The sequence below is a fragment of the Aythya fuligula genome, chromosome 1, assembly GCF_009819795.1.
Source record: "Aythya fuligula isolate bAytFul2 chromosome 1, bAytFul2.pri, whole genome shotgun sequence".
Lineage (NCBI taxonomy): Eukaryota > Metazoa > Chordata > Aves > Anseriformes > Anatidae > Aythya > Aythya fuligula.
Genome location: NC_045559.1, coordinates 97,113,821 through 97,133,572, shown reverse-complemented (window position 1 = coordinate 97,133,572; position 19,752 = coordinate 97,113,821). Strand labels below are relative to the sequence as shown.

The 19,752-nt window shown below is 43.7% G+C and overlaps 1 protein-coding gene across 1 annotated transcript in view; it reads right to left on the bottom strand.

Annotated features, from left to right (window-relative positions):
* Window positions 1-19,045, bottom strand: part of PTGFRN (prostaglandin F2 receptor inhibitor) — a 39,556-nt gene extending 20,511 nt beyond the window's left edge. The window contains exons 1-7 of the mRNA XM_032194692.1: window positions 18,986-19,045; window positions 18,704-18,794; window positions 17,247-17,612; window positions 16,023-16,442; window positions 13,078-13,461; window positions 8,260-8,685; window positions 1,204-1,623 (exon numbers count right to left, since the gene is read on the bottom strand). Coding sequence (XP_032050583.1) covers window positions 1,204-1,623; window positions 8,260-8,685; window positions 13,078-13,461; window positions 16,023-16,442; window positions 17,247-17,612; window positions 18,704-18,794; window positions 18,986-19,045 — 2,167 coding nt within the window. The remainder of the gene's footprint in view (window positions 1-1,203; window positions 1,624-8,259; window positions 8,686-13,077; window positions 13,462-16,022; window positions 16,443-17,246; window positions 17,613-18,703; window positions 18,795-18,985) is intronic.
* Window positions 19,046-19,752: the final 707 nt, after the last annotated feature.

The window sequence follows — 19,752 nt, the reverse complement described above, 5'->3', positions numbered from 1 at the left end:
CCCTACGTTCAGCTCTTGTCCTTTTCCTTGCACACCAGCTACAGAGAAACTGAGGTTTTAGAAATAACCTGGTGGAGAATGATTACCTTAGTTATGGAGGCAACCAGAAGTCAAGCTGCTCTAGCCTAGTCACAGCTGCTTCTTCCTAAAACCCTTCAGTCCCATATTATATGCAGAGTAATTCAGTTCACGAAGAATAAGGGATGTGAAGAGAGACTTCCACCCAAGCTGTGTTTGTGAATAGCAACAGGGGCGTGCAGGAGGTTTGAGATAAGCAGCTGAGCAGAGAGCTCCAACACAGGATGCACCCTTGGGCTACACCAAGAGCTCTTTAGAAGTGTTCAAGTCATCACGAGCTTGGTTTATCAAATCACAAGATGAAACTCTCACTGCCATTACAAAAACAACTCTGCAACAGTTCCCAATCACGCGGCATGATAGGAAGTCAGCGTTAACACGCACCTTGACGATTCAAACCAATACTGCCCCACTTTCTCTCACCCCCATAATATACCAGGACAGGCACACTTCCCTGGGAAAACCCCACCAGGCGGGGTTTGTTACAAAGGTGAGGGTTTCAGCAAGGATGTGGGGAACAGGATGCACATCTGGGCACTGAAATTCATTCCAACTTGTGGAGCTTTGCAAACCATCCACAAGAGGCCTTAAAGGTCTTCAGCAGCAGGATATACTTGCTGAGATTGTTGAAAAATTGCCATTGCCTTGACCTCACCATTTTCTGCAATTATATCAACGAGAAGGTGTGCTCAGGCAATTTAATGCTATGCTAATGAAGTTTGTTTTGGAACAGAAATCCACTTTATATTAATACTCTTCCAAAGTGGTTGTTACCTAACAGCAACCTAGCAATGAATCTGGCAAATGTGGCAGCAATTATTCCATACTGAGAACCAGCTCTGAGCCTGCAAGATCATAAAAGCTGAATTAGTAAAGGAAGAATTAGTTATAATCGTAACCTTTGGGTTATTGAATGTCTTTCTGTAAACAATTTGTAACACAAAGGATGCAAGTACCACCAAAGGAGACAAGGAAAGCTCCCAGCCATCACACCATCTGGAGAGCCTTTCAATTTCTAAAATAGCAGGTATTGCCCAGAGACAGGGAAACCACTGGAAGGGTGTCACAGAACTCCCTCCCCTTCTGGCTCAGACACACACACACACACACAAATGCTACACCAACCTGATGTCTGGAAGTCTATCTGGATGGGGTTGGATAAGCCATTCACTGCTTCACGCCACATGCCACCACCACCTGGAGACCAGGCAGTCACCACACAGCGGTAGAGCCCAGCGTCAGAAATTTGGGTTTGATACATCCTGTAGCGGAACTCGTTCTCCTGCACCTTCTCCAGAACCACGCCATCCACACGGGTCTGGTCCGTCCAGTCTTCCAACCGCACCACTGAATCCTGGTTCAGGGAAATTATGCGAGTGGTTCCATTGGGATTCGACTGATCTGTCAGCGGCTTCTCTGCCGTGATGAGGACAGAATAGCGCGGCGTCTTGATGTTTTTCGAGGACACTTTGCATGTCATCTCAAAGGTGTGGCCTGCCACGAAGAATGGCTTCAGTTTCACCGCCTCCACAGTCAGCGTGTAATCTGAAGGGGGAAGGAAATAAGCAACAAGGAAGGGGTTAATAAGTAGTGCAGTTATTGCTGCACTTGTTCATCTGGAAGGTTACTAATAAGCAAAATGCTTTTTTTGCAGAGACAAATCCCAGCACATTTATCTAAACACACATGGACATCCCAGAATGCTACTTAACAGCACACAACAGCTTGGGTCGAAATGCAAGGATTCAAACAAACACCATACTCTGAACAGATGATGCAACACACAGGACACAGCATAACCTCCAGGACATTTTTATTTAAGAGTATGGATACTAGTCAGATGAGACTTGGAGCCCCAGTTTGATGTTGGATCTGGAAAAGCCCCATCAGCGACAGAGTACAGGGACGCTGATGAAGTACTTGTGACTAGTGACAACAGCTGCCACTGACTGAATCTGCAGCACTTAGTAGAGCTGCTTTTTATTTCTCTTGAAAAATTCACCCTAACAGCAATCCAGACACATTGAGCTGAACCCCTCAAATCATGACAAGATTGCATGACAGGAAAGTTGGCGTTAACATGAGAACCCATTGCCTCCAGTACACTCATACACACACTGCTCTCGAAGAGGTCAGCACACATCTGCCTCCACAAATGCTCTTTTCACTCGTTTCTAGTGCATTCACCTGATTACAAGCCTAACACAGACCTTGATGTGTCCCCAGCAGTTTGGCACCAGCAATGCTTACTACTTGATTTCATTCCCTTCAGCATCCTCCAAGTATGCGGGCTCTCAATCCCAAGAATCCCTTAATTATAGGGTTTGGGAAAATTATACATCTAGGAGCAAAGCCTCAAGACAAAAAAAAAAAAAAAAAAAAAAAAAAAAAAAGACACAGTGAGAAAATGAGAAAATTAAGAGTGCCTGGAATTATATCTAGATAAAAGGAAAGGGAGTTGTTATTTTCCTGGCATTGTGATAAAGAGACATCCTGCACATCCAGGTTCTTCCTTAGGAAAGAAGGGCTGGGGCAGAGCACACAGCTTACAGCAACATCCCATAGCAGCAGTATTGCAAGAACTTGGCCAATGCAGCTTTCTGGACTTCACTACAGCATATTCTCCTTTCCCCTCCTTATGAAAAATGGGTCCAGACGCATCAAACAAAATCTCCACACATCACCCTTACGCAAGGTGAAACTTCTCAGGATAAGGAAAATAAGCGATGGTAAGATTGCAACGCTTTCCCCAGAGTGAACTAAATGAAGTAATATTTATGCCCTCCCCATAAGAGCAATGAGATACTTGTCAAGATTACATTTTGCAGTGTTTTGCCTTCAAGCAGCAGTTTTCACAATGAGTAAACACGGCCCGCAAGATGAGAAACCTGGTATGACAACTTTAAATCGGTACTGTATAAAGCAGATCACAGTACAAAGCTATATAAAGAAACAGCAGGGGCAGCATCAAGTGGTCTCGCTGAGCACAGAATTATTTGATACTCCACACCAGCCCCCCTTGTACTTCCACCCACTAAGCAAGTGGGAATGTAAGGGTTGCACATTTAAGCACTGAGGGTACAATCACAATTGAAGTTTTGTGTGCATGCATCCCCTGCTTCTCCTGGGTGAGAGCTCATCTCACATCTGATTCCAGACTTCAGATCTGTTTTTCTCATTCTGTGCCCTGAGACTCTGATAACACCCTCTTTATAAGATGGTAGCTTTTGGGATCCCAGCACAAATCAACTTGCCTCATATCTTAGGAATATAGCCTACAATCATACTTTTGCCCCAAAAGCAGAAGCACAAACAGCTAACCATACTTCTCTGCCTTACTGCTGCTCACTAGACCTTGTGAGAAGGCTATGGGCAAAAAGTTTCCTGATGCAAATGTCCATTGTGCTTCTGATCTCCATGTCAGAGAGCTGAGTCCTGGACACTGAAAAAGAAATCTTGCACTTGGTCTCTCATACATGTACATAAGGAAAATACCTTAATGTGACAAGAACAGTACAGATGTAGCTGAGAAGCTGCAACCCTCCCTACCATCTGGGCTGCAAATGGAATACTTTAACTATTCTCTGAGACACAGGTCAGGAAGCAGCACATAGGGAACTGTGTCTTGTCCCCAGCAAGGACCAACCCAGCTTTGTTCCCAGTTGTTGTTTTCTTGGCTTCCTATTTGAGGGCAACAGAAAATGCTGCTTTGACCAATTATTTTTGTTAAATAAAAGTAGTAATGGTAGCATGAAAACGCAGCAATGTTGTCTGTAGAGTTTGTGGAAGAGAACATCTGAAGACCTGCAGTGCAGCTGGATAACAGTGGTTGAATACAAAAGGGTTAGAAATTAGGATGCTGAACAAAGGACTGGGAAACATCCTTCTAGAAGTCCTTGCATAGGATTTTTCTACCTTTAGAAAAAACCCAAAGCCCCTTCATCCTTTACGTTGGATGAATACCACAGAAGGCAGAGGCACATTCTCTTATGTGAGAACATAAGAAATGCAAACCAGAATGGAGAAGGGGGCATGATAAACAACACCCAGAGGTGCTGAAGTGTTTGTTGTTTGCTAGAAAGCAAAATATAGGCCAGAGAGGTCAAAGAACATTTTCTTTCCAAGAACTACAGCTTGATACCTCTTTTCTAATCTTCTGAGAATTGACAAGAAAGCAATGTCTGTGTCTTGACCACTACTGTGTACACTTGCCCCTCCATGCAGGCACACACACACAGGCAAGAGCCTCTCTGTCCTGTGCAGAGTCTCACCTCCTTCTCAAAAAGCTCTGTGTAAGAAAAGCAGGACAAAACATACCCCTGTCCATCGCACACAGGAGGCTGCAATCTGCAGAGTTTGTTGGAAAACACTAGGGGAAGAGAACCTATATAAACCATACCCAAAGCTCATAACCAGTTTGGGTCCTATTACAAGACAGAGGGCTAGCAGAATAAGAAATCCTGGCCAAATTATTTAGATAAAAATTGACCAAACTGTACTTTGGAGCTTGGCAGCATGTGCTGCTGCCTTCCATCCCGGGCCACTCCAAGTGGCTAACCCACACTAATTCTCTTGCTGCTCCCTTCGACTAAGCGTGTGCTCAGCTTCAAGGATGCTTCCTGGGAAATGACTGAAAACAGTTTTCACCTAATCTGTCAGTCCAATTGCTAGAGAAGCCTAGCAGCTAAAGGGCAAGGAAACAACAAACATGTTCCCTGTGCTCCACCAATTCCAGTCTGAAAAGAAGCAGCAGCCACAAGTAACTAATCTCAGAGCCTAATGCCTTGTCAGCAGCGCCAAGTAACACCATCCCAATATTCGTAAAAGCTGCTTCATCCCCCAGTGCACTGAACAAGATTGGAAGTGGAGGGAATGCAGCAGACATTAAGGTAATGACAGTTTTGCCTTCGCAGGAGGCGGCGGCTATATGGCACCCCACGGTACAATCGTAGGCCCAGAAGCTTGGATACCACGAGCACTGAAAGCACAGCCGGCACGCTGCGGCCTACACCACGGCCTGACACATGTATACACGAGGCAACTGCTCTCACTGCTGCACACACCCCCCCCTATGTCGCCTTCACTGCCCTGCTCAGCTCCTAAGCAATGAGTACAACCACTTGGTCCTCGTGCAGCCAGGGGAAGAGGAGCCCAGGGGCTCCTGGCTCGTGTACCTACTGTAATGCACTAGCTTGTTCTCAGGCCCAAATTGGCACGTAGCGTGACGGAGTGGTGCCACAGGGATGGGGATTTCTCTGCATGTCTGTACTGAGCAGTGTGTTACACACCAGCAATTGCAAAGACAAGTGGGTAGAAGAAATATCACCTGCTCCCTGCTCGCAGGACTTTCTGCAAGATGAAGATGCCCTTGCTCCCCATTAAACTTAATGGAAGGTCCTGAGCAAACGTTTAGGACCAGTAACATTCTGTTAAATACAATTACTTTGCAAATTAAAGACAGAAGTATTAACAAAACCCCAAATAATAGTATCTTTGGGATATGGAGTTTCAATTAAAAGATAATGCTCTCTTTTGCTAAGGCTTTCATGCAGATCTAAAGCTGACAACACTGGTTTAGGAAACGAGCACTGATTCTGCATTCCACTGCTAACAGCACCTTTGTTTTAAATGTAGGTAGCACTCACACTCCAACTGATATATAAAATAATCTTTTCAAACTATCAAACTTCTGTGTTCAAAATAATCTACAGAACCAGTCAAAAAAAAAAGTTTCCCTGCCTTCCCTTACCCCTTTATAAAGTACAAATCCCAGGAAGTAAATAATCTGAATACAACAACACATTTGATGCTTTCATATTTGGGACAAAGATGCTTTGTTGCCATTGATGGGGGCATTGGGTAACAAAATAAAAAAGCAAAGAAACAGAAATCAGGCAGACCATGTCAAAAGCAATGGTGATGTGCAATCAGCACTTGCAGAGCTGAATAAGCAGAATGACACATGAGCTTTATTACTCCCAACGGACAGAACAGAAGAAAAAAAAAAAGGATAAAAAGCCTCAAGTGAAAATGGGCAAGCATACAATTTATTATAAAACACAAGGAAAAAGGGCTTTGACATCCTCGTGTGATGTTTACATTTCAAGCCAAGGCCTGTTATCCTCAACACCCCTCTACTGACTGCCCCACGGATGCAACAAAATCATTTCGCCTTTCTCTGATACTCAGAGTGAGATTTTTCAAAGTCAGATCTCTCTGAAGTCCTCTCCACCCCCAGCACTGCTCTAAAGTTAACACAGACAATGCAAATAGTGAAATAGTTGGAAGAAAAGCCTCTATGTAGGCATAAGCTACCCAAGGAACAGGCAAATTTCGGTTCTCTCCTTAGGCAAACACGTGGGAGCCTGGCTGCTTGCTTTTATAAGCATTGGGAGCAATTCGGGACTCAAATCACCAGAGATACTTGTCAAAACAACAGTCAGAGAGCAGAGGCAGCAGCACATTAACTCCTTCATAGTTGGTGCTGCACCACCAGGCTCACAGCCCCGTTTGGAGCCTGCAGGAACCAGCTGTGACTGGGGTCAGGGCGTGCAGGGAACGGCATCTGGGGCCAGATTGCTGGAAGAGCATGGCAGGGAGTGGAAGGGAAGAAGGGGGAAATCAAGCCTAAATATTTCCCCCTCCATACATACATATGTGTGTGTTTTTTTTTTCAGGAGAAGAATGTTTGTAGGAGAGTTTGCTTTCACGTCGTAAATACCCCAGCTCTGAGTTTTGCCAACAAACGTACTTTTCAGCATGGGGACTGTAACATTTACATTTGTGTGGCAAAATTAGCAGAGTTTTTGGAACAAAACCAGAAACAAGGGAACGTTCACACCTGTCACGGTTTGTTTTCCCTCAGAAATGTCAACACAGGCTGAGACTTTTCAACTCCAGCTGGTTTCTCTAGCTGCTCTGAAGGCGGTGATCCATTACGCGTGCATGCACACACACACAGCTATGGCATAACTGAACTGATTGTGACCGGCATTCGCCATTATTGAGGGATCTCATTCCTGCTAGAGAAGCCAGCTCCTAACAAAAAAGGAAATACCCTTTCTGTGGACCAGACTTGGTCTGGGGTTGAAGAAAGTCTGAACAAGCAGCCTGCCATTTTCTGTCTCCACTGGAACAAAATCACAGAAGTTCTCCAGTTCATATAAAGATAATGCCTGAACAGATTTAAATTCATTTAAGACTACATGTCTTTGAAACGGTCATCTGTCTATAGCTACTTGAGCTACACCGCTCAACAAATCTGTGAGGTGCAAGGACAGCTTAGCTAATTGCTGTTTTTGTTGTTGTTGTTGTTTTGCTTGTTTGTTTGGTTTTTTTTGTTTTTGACAAAGATGTTACATCCTAGGCTACCCCATTCCTTCTTCCCCCATTCAGCAGTCCCCTCTTACATGGCTTCACACGTAAGCCAAAAGGATATCACTCTACAGGACAATCAGGCTACAGGCACCCGCTTTATACCAAGTGATTCAGGTACCTTTATTTAGCTCCTAAGAAATGCTCCCAAGGACTGTTGAAATACTGACCAAAGGGCAGTTCACTTCTGTCAAAAAGAGGCCTAGGTCCAAGCAAAGCACTGAATGACTTTGCTGTCACATGCTTTTTTTTTTTTTTTTTTTTTGATGCTCTGGTACTACTATGCTCATGAACATACTCAAAAGTGCCCTTTAAACACATGCTTATAATTACAAGTTGGTATAGAAAAAAACAAACAATCAAAAAAAAATGCTATCAAACTGACAGTAAGAGATGACAAAGTGAGTGACATTCCTTTTTTAACCCAAGACAGCCTCGTTGCAAGCAACAAGATGCATCCTAGAGATACTGAAATACTCTGGGTCATGAAAGCGAGCAGTGACCCCAGCATTACTGCTGGATACACCCTGTCACAATGACAGCCTGGTTCCTCTAAGTCTCAGCGCAGTTTGAGCAAAGGATCTGTTTCGCACTTCCACTCCAAGCTGTTGCACAAAACTGGTCAGTGCTGTTTACTAATTATTTAACTGCAAAAATATAGGTCTTTACACAAAGTAATTTTTCTTCTTCATAACACAGAGACACATTTCCAAAAGCCTTTTGTAGGCCTTCTGCATGATGGATCTACTCAAGAGAAAACTATCTTAGCTTTCCAGGACTTCCAGTGAATAGGTGCAAGGTTCCTACCTTGTGTAGCCCATAAAATGCTGACAGGTGCAGAAGTCACGTCTTTGCTTTTTACCCAGCTGTTGTTGCGGTGCCTGCTCCATGCAGAGATGACACAGAAATAATCCCCTCTGTCACTTTCTGAAGTCCACTGGATCCGTAAACTGAAGGTGTCAACAGCCTTTTTAGAGAAGATTATTTCCCCGTTCTGAGTCCGCTCTCTGCTCCTGTCCCCGAGAAGTAGAGTCCAGTCTGCATCCATGGTGGCCAGCAGTTCTTCTGTCGCAACATCGTCACCGGGCAGGTGCTCCTTGTAGTACCATGAAACTGTGAAACGGATGTTTGCTTCGGTGTCCTGGGCGTTTGTGATCCTGCACTCCAGCTCGGTGGGGTCATCTGAAAACTTGGGTGTTTTAGATGCATTCAGGAACACCTCATAATCTGGCTCTGTGGGAGAGAAAACCCACAATAAAGAAGTGAGAAGATACAAGCAGAAAGGAGCAAGTGGCAAAGCTTAATGTTAAATAAGATACTGCTAACTGCTAACATCCAGTTTGTGAAAGCACATGGTCCCAAAGCCAAGTGCCAGAACATCTATTTTTCTTACAAGAGCTGGTGATTGGGAACTTGGACTCTAGCTCTCAGACTTGTACTGGTGTGAAGTGAGCCACCCTAGGCCTGAATTTCCAAACAGGACTTGTGTGTCTTGTCAGACCATTTCAGAAAAATCAGGACAAAGTGATTTTATTGAGCAAAATCATTCCCTTCCTTAGGCCTGGCCCCAAGAACCCACAGTTGTTTCAGATATCCCGCCACTTTTGCACCTGTCTGAAGGCCTCCAGCAGCCAGAAGACCTGTTACACTCTGTCTTTGCACTGTCCAGAGCCATGCCATCTCCCCAGTTTGTCTCCAGGATAAGAGTCCATTTCCCATCCTGAAATGCCACCTTCTCTGCACTTAACATCCCATCATCTCTCTACAGCATGCAATGAATGTTAAACATCTCACCCACCCGTCCACCCAAATCAGGGGGCATCAGTGCCACTGGCCACGGGCAGCACAAACAGCAGCGTGCAGTAAATTTCAGCAGGCATCATAATAAATAACAAGTAGGTTAAGCCAACAATGTGTATATCAAAAGATATCAGAAGAGCTCCACAGAACAAAGAAGTAGATGCTGTACAGCTGTGAGGCTAGAAACCCTGAGGCTTGAAAAGGATCGCCTGAAATGCACGGGTTAAGATTGGGGCTGCTGTATTTAAATCTAAAATAGCTGGCTGTCCAAAGCCTAAAAGAGATAAGGCAGCCACATGACTATTTTCTCTTGGACTATGGAGATAGTAAAGGAAAAAGATTACAGCAAGGACCTCTCACCACAAAGGAGATACATGTTTATTTACTAGCATTAGAATATTTTTCTCTCTTGCTGCCTACTATTATTCAGAAAAAATACTAGCCTTCCAACTGTTCAGCCAATACTCATCACATGGATTTTGTATTATAAGCGTATTCAGTGCTCTATATTTATTTCTTGCTTTATGTTGTATTTGGCATTTTGCCCTCCCAGAAACAATTAACTGAAGCTATAATTGGGACAGAGAAGGCAATCCAAGGCTAAAACTTAGACTTAGCTCACCAGTGAGCCAAGATAATAAAACATCTTAATAGAGCTGCTGCGCTAATGTGTGTGCACATGCACTTTTGGACTTGGGATGCAAATGAAGGAAACAATTCTATTCAAGCAACCTGGCTGCTGCCACGCCAGCTTGGAGAAAGGATCTCTCGCCACTAAGCGTTCTGCATGCAGGCATGCAGTGTCCTTGCATCTAGCCAGAACAAGGGCATACAAACAGACCAGACGCCGGAAGATCTAAATCACTGAGTTTCTGCAGTGCTAGGTAACAAACGTAAAGGTATTGCTCACCTAAGTCCAAAGTACCTACTGTTGGCAGCAGTACCGCACAGCTGTATAGCACTGTGCTTCTTTATTCTGCAAAGCTCTCCTGATATATGCATCTCTGACTGTTAACCTACTTTGTGTTTATTATGATGCCTGCTGAAATTTACTGTACACTAGCTCACTATGCACTACATAGTGAACATAAGCATAGATTTTTGCAGACTCTCGGTATGAGTAATACAAAATAAGAATTCACTCAATTCCTCTGCTGCAACCAACTCATAGATTATTAATGGTGGCCAAAACCCATTTTTGGTGCAAGCAAATCCCCACAGATCCTACAGCTACTCTACCCTTCCTGTCTCATTCACAAAAGACCAGTCTTCTCCAGGGCCTCATGATATATTGCACACACTCTGCAGTTTTCTTATTCCCCCTTGACTCATCTTCACCACCAAAACAGGCGGCAGTCAAGACCAATTAATATTTTCACAGCAACAAAGACTAAAAGAGCCGAAACTCTTCTCAGGATAGGAACACAGAAAGGAAAAAGCTGCAAGAAAGTCAAGTTCTTCAATAATCACTTCAGGTTGTTTTATTTGCGGGGAGGGAAAGGACCGCTAAGAAGAGAGTCTTGGCTTTGACAGCACCACTCCAGATAGGCGCTTCACCCTGACAGACATTCAGACAGAGGATTTAGAAAGAATAAAAGGCTGGCTGGATAAACCTCATTCCTCCACTCTGTCAGCTGTCAAAGAACAGCCTCACTGACAGTTCAATGACTTAATACCCCAGCAGCTCTTAACTTCCATTAAGAAGGAGGAGTTGGTGAATTCTGGATGCAGCTGAAAACCTCAAATGCTGAAAAATTATTCTACTTTCCTTTGTCCTTAGCAACCAAGCGTCTGCCGAGGAGTAGATTTTATTCTCTCCTTTCCCCAGATAATACCCAATTGGAATGGAAAAAGCAAGGAATAGTTCTACAGGCACTGGCAATGTAAAAGAATATGTGAGCACATGGTGCACCTGTATGTGCATGAACACGTGTGTGCACATGCACGTACATGGGGAAAGGGGCGAGCTCGCAGAAGCTGAATGTGTAATCAAATGGCTGAAGAATGAAAACAAAGACTTATCACTTGTGCACTTACCTCTAGCACACATTGCAAGTATGCAAGAAAGAGCCACAGCTCAACTGCTCTGTACAATGCCAAATTGCAAAATTACAATGTTTATCACTGGAATTTAACCTTGTGGCTACAGCTATTTATTTCTGATAAACAGACTCTCTATATGCTGAACCCATTCTGTCCTTTTGTGTTGGAGGAACTCTGCCTTTGTAACTGGGCAGTACCATCAGACTGATTACAAGAGGCTCCAAATGAGTACATGGAGAACGTTTAGGCACAGATGCTTGCATCCAATAAAAGCTGGGAACAAACATCAAGTACGACAGCTCTGCCAGTTCTCCAGTTCACATCTAGGTTCATCCATGCTTCCAACACAAACAATCCTTTGTGAATTTCAGCAGGAAAAAGGTGGAAACGCCTTACCTACAGCATCCTGCAACACCATCCTGAGTTACATTGCTTATGAATTGAAGTTACTCTTCTCTCATGATTAAACTAGAAGATAACATAGGAAGGCTAACATACCCTTAAAAAGCCAGACTTTTTAGAAGTTTTGCTGGAGTTTCATTTTTAGCATTTCTCCGAAGCAACTTTGTTTCTAAGCATATTTGCATAAAGAGAGACAGCCAAAGCTTAATGTTCAGAAAGGATAATGCAAAGTAAAATATCTACAGTCTTCAGCATGTGTATGATCCAGTAGATCTCCAAAACACATTTTTTTTCAGGGCGGGGGTGTAGGGAAAGATATTGTCAGCCTGCTCTTGTAGGCCAGGTAGATTAGACAAGCCTGTTGAACCTCTGACCTCCACTTCAGCTTCTGTTCTGTTTAGAATGAACAACTGCTAAACACAACTCTTCCTAAGCACAGCCCCCTTGTGAAGAAAAAAAAATATATATAAAAAAATGATGGTATTAGAGGTACAAGAAGGGAAATAAGAAGGGAAAATAACTATGAACAGCTGGGGAATGAAAGAAGGAGAGGATAAAGAGATCATCAAATCGCTGTTTAAGTAGATCTTTTTTTCCCACTAGTGACTTAAAAGAACTTGCTGCAAAAATGTTGCAGTAACTTAAGAAACCCATACATTCAGGTGCACAAATAATCCTTTGTGTCCTCAAAAGGACAAAAACCCACTCATGTCTAGAACTGAATGATCAAAAATGCACCAGAGTGGGATATTAAGTACTGCGGGAAGACCTACTTTAGTGGTTACTGTGCTAAACAACACTTCCAGAATTAAGCTCTTAGCCAGGTCTCTCTTGTTCAGTCATACTATTCAATAGTGTGGTCTCCTAAAATAGACTTGCCTGTCGAGGGAAGAGAATAAAGCAGTATAAAATCCCATCCCATCCTAAATCTATCGGTAGGATGTGGTGTGTCTTTAGCGATTAAAACAAAGAAACAATTTGAAAGATATTGCAGTTCATTATGAAGTTTGCATCATAAATAACTATATGGCAAATGACTCAAAAATGATGGGAACCATGTGGTATCACTGCGTTTGGAGCTCAGAAAGAACACCTGCTGCAGTATCAAAGCCCTGCTGACAGTACACGGGAAATGAAAGGGGACAATATGATACCGAGGTAGCTTCAGCCCCTGGAAAATAAGGTGGACTTTTAAGTTCTGTTTCCCAGTTACAGACAGTTCAGTGATACTCTAAAGTCCCAAAACATACAAGCCCAGAGAGAGAGATGATACATGCAAATGTGGAAGAGATGAGATCCTGCAAGGTCCTTTCCCTTTTCTGATAGGAAGAAGGAATGCATGGTACAATATCCATGAAGTTTGCGAGCAGAATCACTCACCTAATGCAGTCACCACCACACTGACTGGCGCAGATGTCCTCTCCACCACTTTATGCCAGCTCCCGTTGTGCAGTGGTACCCAGACAGCTGCTTGGCAGAAGTAATACCCAGAGTCCTCCACACCCACATCACGCACCAAGAGGCGATAGGAATTCCTATCGACATGGCTCAGGCTGATTAGAGTTGAATCACTGACAACAGAGTCATGGTCCATGCTCAGCAAAACCTGAGCATCTGACAAGGTGTCGTCGGGTGACCCAGAGAAATACCACGTCACCTCGGCCTGGAAAATACCACTCCTGTCTGTTGTGATGTTGCAGGTAAGATCCAGGGAGTCTCTTTCAGTCACGGACAGATTGCTTGTTGAGATGAGCACATCTAGAACTTGGAAATGAAGAGAGAAAAATTCAAACAAAAAATAAAACATTGCTTTTATTAATATTTTAAAGAGCCCACTCACTGTAAATTATGCAGACCTTCACTTTCTATTACAGAATTTTCTCAAGTAGCTCAGTAGCCCCACTTTCAAGCACCCCTCGACTGTTGTGCTGCATCATTTATTATAAGACAAGCACACATTATCAAGCAAGCAAGGGATCTTTGATAAGGGTGGGAGAAAGAAGGAGAAGAGAACAGTGTTTCTATACCTCAACAACAACTGGTCTGCGAAGGCTTTGTCCTAACCACAGACTGTACACCACCCTCACACAGGAAAAAATGAAGGATATTTATTCTCACAGGAGAGTCAAGGTATTTGGGGACTCTCCCAGAATGGAAAATGTCCACTGAAACCACAAGGCCCTACACCAGAACTGTAGCAGCTCTTCTCAGTAGTTCCACTAGTCCTGCCTTAAACAGGCAGCTAAGAGCAGATCAGTGATTTCTATGTAAAGCCATGTTCTAGTACTTAATACATACCCATCTGTAAAAGCTTTCTAGGACTATCACCAGAAACTAGAGACAGTATAGAAATGCCAAACTGTTTTTCTGAGTGGCCACAACTATTGCCAATAAAACCAAGCAGTACTCATCTCACTGCTCACCACTCAATAGCACAGAACAGACTGAATCGAGCCTCTCCTGAGAGGTAAAGCCAAGTCCCCTATCTGATGAATGCCTCACCGGGACTGGAAACAGTAGGAAAGCCTAGTTAATTTAAGAGACTAGTTAATTTAAATGCCAGAATACAAATCAAGAGCCCTCTGAAAAGTTAAGAGCAGTGTTTCTCCAAGGAGCACCTCTGATCATGCACTAGTGACCGGCATTCAGAACCTGGCAGGATAATCACGGAGAGGGACTCTAAGAGAGTTTACTTGTATGTGCCTTCTCAAGGCTCCTTTTTTGGTTGCAGAAGTGCCTGAAGGCCTCACTTAGGATTATATTCCTCTAGTGCAAGGCGCTATTAAAAAAGACATACAGGAACAAAGTCAGGCCGAAAGAGTTCATGATTTAAGGACACCAAAGTAGATGGAAGAGTAATTCCTTTTTGCAAGTAATCTGTGCTACTTATGCAAGTAGTTACACAAGTAGCTTTGCACATGACTATTTTTTTTTTTATGTTAGATAATAATTTCTGTTATTATTTTTATTTTATTTCTACAAATTCAACCCTACAGTTTACAGCAGGTAAGAAGGGAGGGGGAGGCTAGAAAGCTTTCTTGCTCCTGACAAAGTGCCACTGCTGCCAATGACTGAGCTGAAAATGAAGGCCAAAAAAAACTTTACAAACCAAACAGGAGAAAAGAGACACAGACAGACAGAGGGAACATTAAAAAATTGCCCCATTAGGCACTGCTACTGGTCCTGGCCATCCTCATCCTGTTTTCTGCCCACCAACTTCAGCCAAATTCTCCATATGTGCAACAAAATAGAGGACTACAGCTACAGCTCTTAATCAGCTGCCCCTGTCTCAACAGAGAGTACCTGCAAGCTTTACTGTGTAACAGATACCCTGAAAAAGGGGCAGATTGATCCTGTCAAATCTCACAGGCTAAACACCATCAGGATACTAAAACTACGTCCAAGGGAGCTAGCCAAAACCCAGCAGTTCTGACTTTTCCCTATATCAATCAGAAGATGACAAAAATGAAAAGATACCCTTATTGTCTGAATACTTTGAAAAAATACTGCCATAATCTCACATTTCTGAGACCATCATTGCTTGTTTTACCACCTATTGAGTGACAAGTAGCATCACCCCCTGCTTCCCCCCTCCAACTAGCAGTGGCAATGCTAATGCAATTAAGCGCTTAGTGCATCTGCTCCTGAAACCTACACAGACAGGGATATCTGGATATCCTCAGCACAGCACTATGTGTATTTCTGTCTCCTTAGTCAAGCATGCAATGATGCATTTAGCAGTGCCCGCCAACACAGCGGAGCCATCAGCCCAGTGATCCAGTGGTAGCGATAGAAATCAGAGGATAATTTGTCCTTTGAAATTATCCCTGCCTTTCTCTTTTCTGCCAATCTTTCTATGCCATTTTAATACACAACATTCACATCTGTCATGAATCACAGTCCACTTTCACAGGGGAAGCACAGCAGTTTAGTACTCTCAGATAACCTATGTTAATGATAGCACAGAGGGCAGGTTTAGGATGCTCGGGGTTAAACACAACACGATTTAAGAAATAGTGTAACCCGAGGAAGTGAACTAAGGATGAGATAAAAATCTCAGTCTAGGCACATCAGAGATTCCAGTCAGTCCTTCCATGCCATCATCCCCATTGCCCCCAGAATAAAAGCTAGCAAACTCATGCCAAGCATATGCTGTTAACCCAGATGTAAACAGGCCAGCTATCCAAACAGCACTCTAAGCTCTCCTGGAAAGGTGTCCTTATTTAGTTCAGCTTATCCAATTTCTGCTCTCAAGAAGCATCGCCTCCTGGGCACAGCACTGCAGTAGCTACAAGCCATGGCCCCAGCCCAGCTGTAACACTCACCAGTCCGCTGGATCGACACGCTTGCTATCTCCACGCTCTTCTCCTGAATCTTCTGCCATGAGCTATCTGCCCCTCTCACCCACTCGCTCACAAGACACCTGTAGGTGCCTGCATCCACCGATGAGGCCTGGGACACAGATAGTCGATACGTATCATTCGCTCCTGTGTCCAAGCGGATATCTCCATCACGGTAGCGCTCCTCATAGCCAGGGCCAGGCTGGAATTTGCCTTCGTGAGTCAAAGATAGGATGTCCTGCCAAGACAATCCACTTTTGATCTGCCAAGTCACGTGCAGGTGAGTGTGCTCCGGTGAGGTGGTGATTGCTGAGCAGCGCAGTTTGAAGGAGTCACCCTCAGAGAGCTTGAGAGATGTTGAAGAACGTGCTTTTGAACCGCTCACCCATAAGCCATCAGAAATTACTATTTAAAAAAGACCAAAATACACAAATATCATAAAAGCGAAGAAAGGAGAAAACACCCACAATGACCTGTTTGGATATAAAGCACTAAAACTACCACCTCTCCAATTGTTCCTTCTTCCACACAAATACATTCCAGGAACAAGGAAACTTGGCTGAAAATTCATTCGTCACCCCCTTTAAACATGCCATAACAAGCATTCAACTTCATTTACCCTACCCTCACTTCAATTTCTTATCCAAGTAATATCATTCAGACTATTCCGATCCAGAACCATCTTGATTTTCACGAGAAAAAGAGACAACACAAAGAGAAAAAACAGTCTCCCAAATTATTACTGAAGAACCCTAAATGAGAGAGCAAGGCTAGGACATAACTGCAGGAACAACATGCTAAAGATGAAAGGGAAGACTACTTCCCTCACAGAAAGATCTCTAAATGACACTAAATAAGAAGGAACGCAGGCGATGTTTTTACCTGAAGTTAGCCCCTCTCCCCAGAGGCTTAGTGACATTAAGCATTTGCAGACATCTTAGGAAAACACACTGCTTAGTTTTCCCATATTTATTTACATATTTCCTAGATAGAAAAGCAAAAGTGGTGTTCAGAGTAACAGGTCCCCTTTGCTTCTTTGCCTGGCTTGCCCTTGCTCCTATCATGCCTCCCAATTTTGGCTTCAGTAGAATCAAATAGGAAAAAAAAGATCACAATGCTCATAAGCAACAGAAATTCAACATCATTAAGGGTACATCTATAATCAATATCAAAAACAAACTTAGAGCACACCTCACTCTTCAGAAATACCTTTCACTTGGACCTCAGCATCATAATTTCCCTGAACGGTGGCATCAGTGCTGGGCGTGGAGCATTTGTATCTCCCTTGGTCAGTTGGCTGGATGTTTTTAATCACGAGTTCCACAGCATCGTTGCTGCTCCGTCTCAGTTTGATATCCCCGTGGCCCACGCGTTTTTGGTACTCCTCAGAGGTGAAGGTAGAATCCCAGGTACTCACTATCCGCACGAAGTCAGTCTCTCGGGCGAACTCCCAGTCAAAGTTCTGCTCGCTGGGTCCGTCGTAGTCACTCACGCTGCAAGGGATCGCCACCTCCGTGCCCAAGACTCGAATCAGAGGACCTTTGGGTACCCTCACAATGCGTCCCCTGCAGAAAGCTAGGTTGGGGAATAAGGAGAAAGAAAGCAGGCAGTTAATAAAGGAAATCACCAGGATAGCCTTTGACCAAAATCATGTGAAATACGGTAAGGTTGGGCACCCACCCTGCAGAAAGCTATAACTAGTAAGAGCAATCTTTCCCATTAACGTTTAATCTCATTGGAACAGCATGGGCAATCTTTGGTTCACTGCTTATTTAGTAATGTGTTAGGTAATGAAACACAGAGACGAGGAGAGAAGAATTTAAAGAGAAAAAAAAAAAAAGAGAACACTATTTAGCCACAGGTCCAGTGGTTAACAGTTTCCACCAGAGACAAAGTGGTAAGCCTCCAAGTGCCATGTTTCCACCAGAGGCTGAGAGAAATACACTTAAACAGCATTAAGTAGTGGTTTTCATTACTACAGTGATGGCATAATCTAATTGGGCATTTTTATAAGTCTTCCGCTGACATCAGTAGAGGGTTCAAAGAAGAAGTTCTAACTCTCCTTCAGCTTGACAGCCATAAGAATAGCAAGTTGACATACTCCAAGCATGAAGTCACCTCTTCCCTACAGGATCAGGGCTTCTCTAATGCAGATGAGCTTCCCTGCCTTTCTAAGTGACTTTAAAGGAATTACTGATTTCCACAGACAGTGCTTGAATGGGTTTCTGCAACCACACCTGCTTCCAGCACACAATTCACCTTTAATGGAAGTCCCAGAACATGAGAGCAGGAGCAGAGCACACTCCCTCCAAAAGCACGGGAAAACAGTGTTCAGACTGTGTTTTCTGGGACCATCTAACTCGAAGGACAGAAAAACAACAGCAGTTCTCTGCTGAAGGCTGGCACAGCAACGTGTTATGCTTCAGGCAAAAGCACAAACCACTTAAAGTAGCCAGAGGACCTGGCAGATATAGAAAGAGACTTTTCTGGTTGATTTGGCTCTGTAGCTCAAAGAACAACCACAGTGTCTGCACATGGATCTTGGCAGATTCTCACTTCAAGAAAAGCAAACGGCTTTCACTCTGGTTCCAACCAGAGAAACTTGTTCAGCAAAAGAGATGTACTACCAAAGTTCAGTCTCCAAACAGTAGCAACAAAATGCTTACCAATATTTGGCTGTGGACATGGGTACCACAGCTCCACATCCACAGCAAAATGGCAGAGCAGGAGAACAGCAGAACAAGAGAAGCCAAAATGCTAAAGGGTAGATATTGCAAAAATCAAGTAGACCACCATAACTATAGCAGGAGCAGCTGGACCAAAAGGTTGATCTAGAATATCACTCAGGCAATGTCAAATTTAACCAAATAGCCCACATATGCATGAAGCCCAATAACTCACAACTGCTCTAATTCACCAGTTGAACCAAGGACTGACGCTGTCTTTACCTCTGCAGCTGGTAAGAAGAGGTAGTCCCCAGCATGTTCTTTGCCTTGCAGGCTGTTCATGTGCACAGGCTCGTTCCTAACAGCCCAGTTTCCTGATTGCCATGACTTTGTATAATTGACATTAGTATTTTATCACACTAACCCCAGTCTGCAATCAAAATATGTCTCTTACCCTCTTACACCCCTCTCAGAAGACTGCTGTAATGTACCTGATCAAGTGATTGCCTAGTCCTAATAAGAAGGCCAAACTTCTCTGCGTCTTTCACCTGTGAGCAGGAGAGAAAAACCTTGACTATGTCTTGTCCCCTTGTTTAAGGGGATCTCTCTAACCACAAGCACCATATATTAAAATCCAGAATATGGAAAAACAACCAAAAAAAAAAAAAAAAAAGAAAAGATAGCTGAGGGGCTCCAGCCAATATATTCTCACCATGCCTTAAGATTCAGCCCCATTCAATCCTTCAGCTGATCCTCTTACAGAAAGCAGGAACAGCAGCAGGTAAGCTTTAAAGCACTGCCTGACTGCCAAAACAGCTTTGAACAGACCAGAGTGAGAAGTCAGCTCAGGATCCCAACTGAGGGCATTCTTTTTAAACGCTGTCTTCTCTCTAGAAAACGCTCTCCCGTGATGCTAAAACAAGCGGACAACACTGTTCTGCATGTGTCTTCAGCTGTAGACCCACATACCGTGCACTGCACTAATCCAATCTAGAGGTGACAAAGGCACACTGATGTGGCAAGGGCTACACGTTTGTGCTTTGGATTAG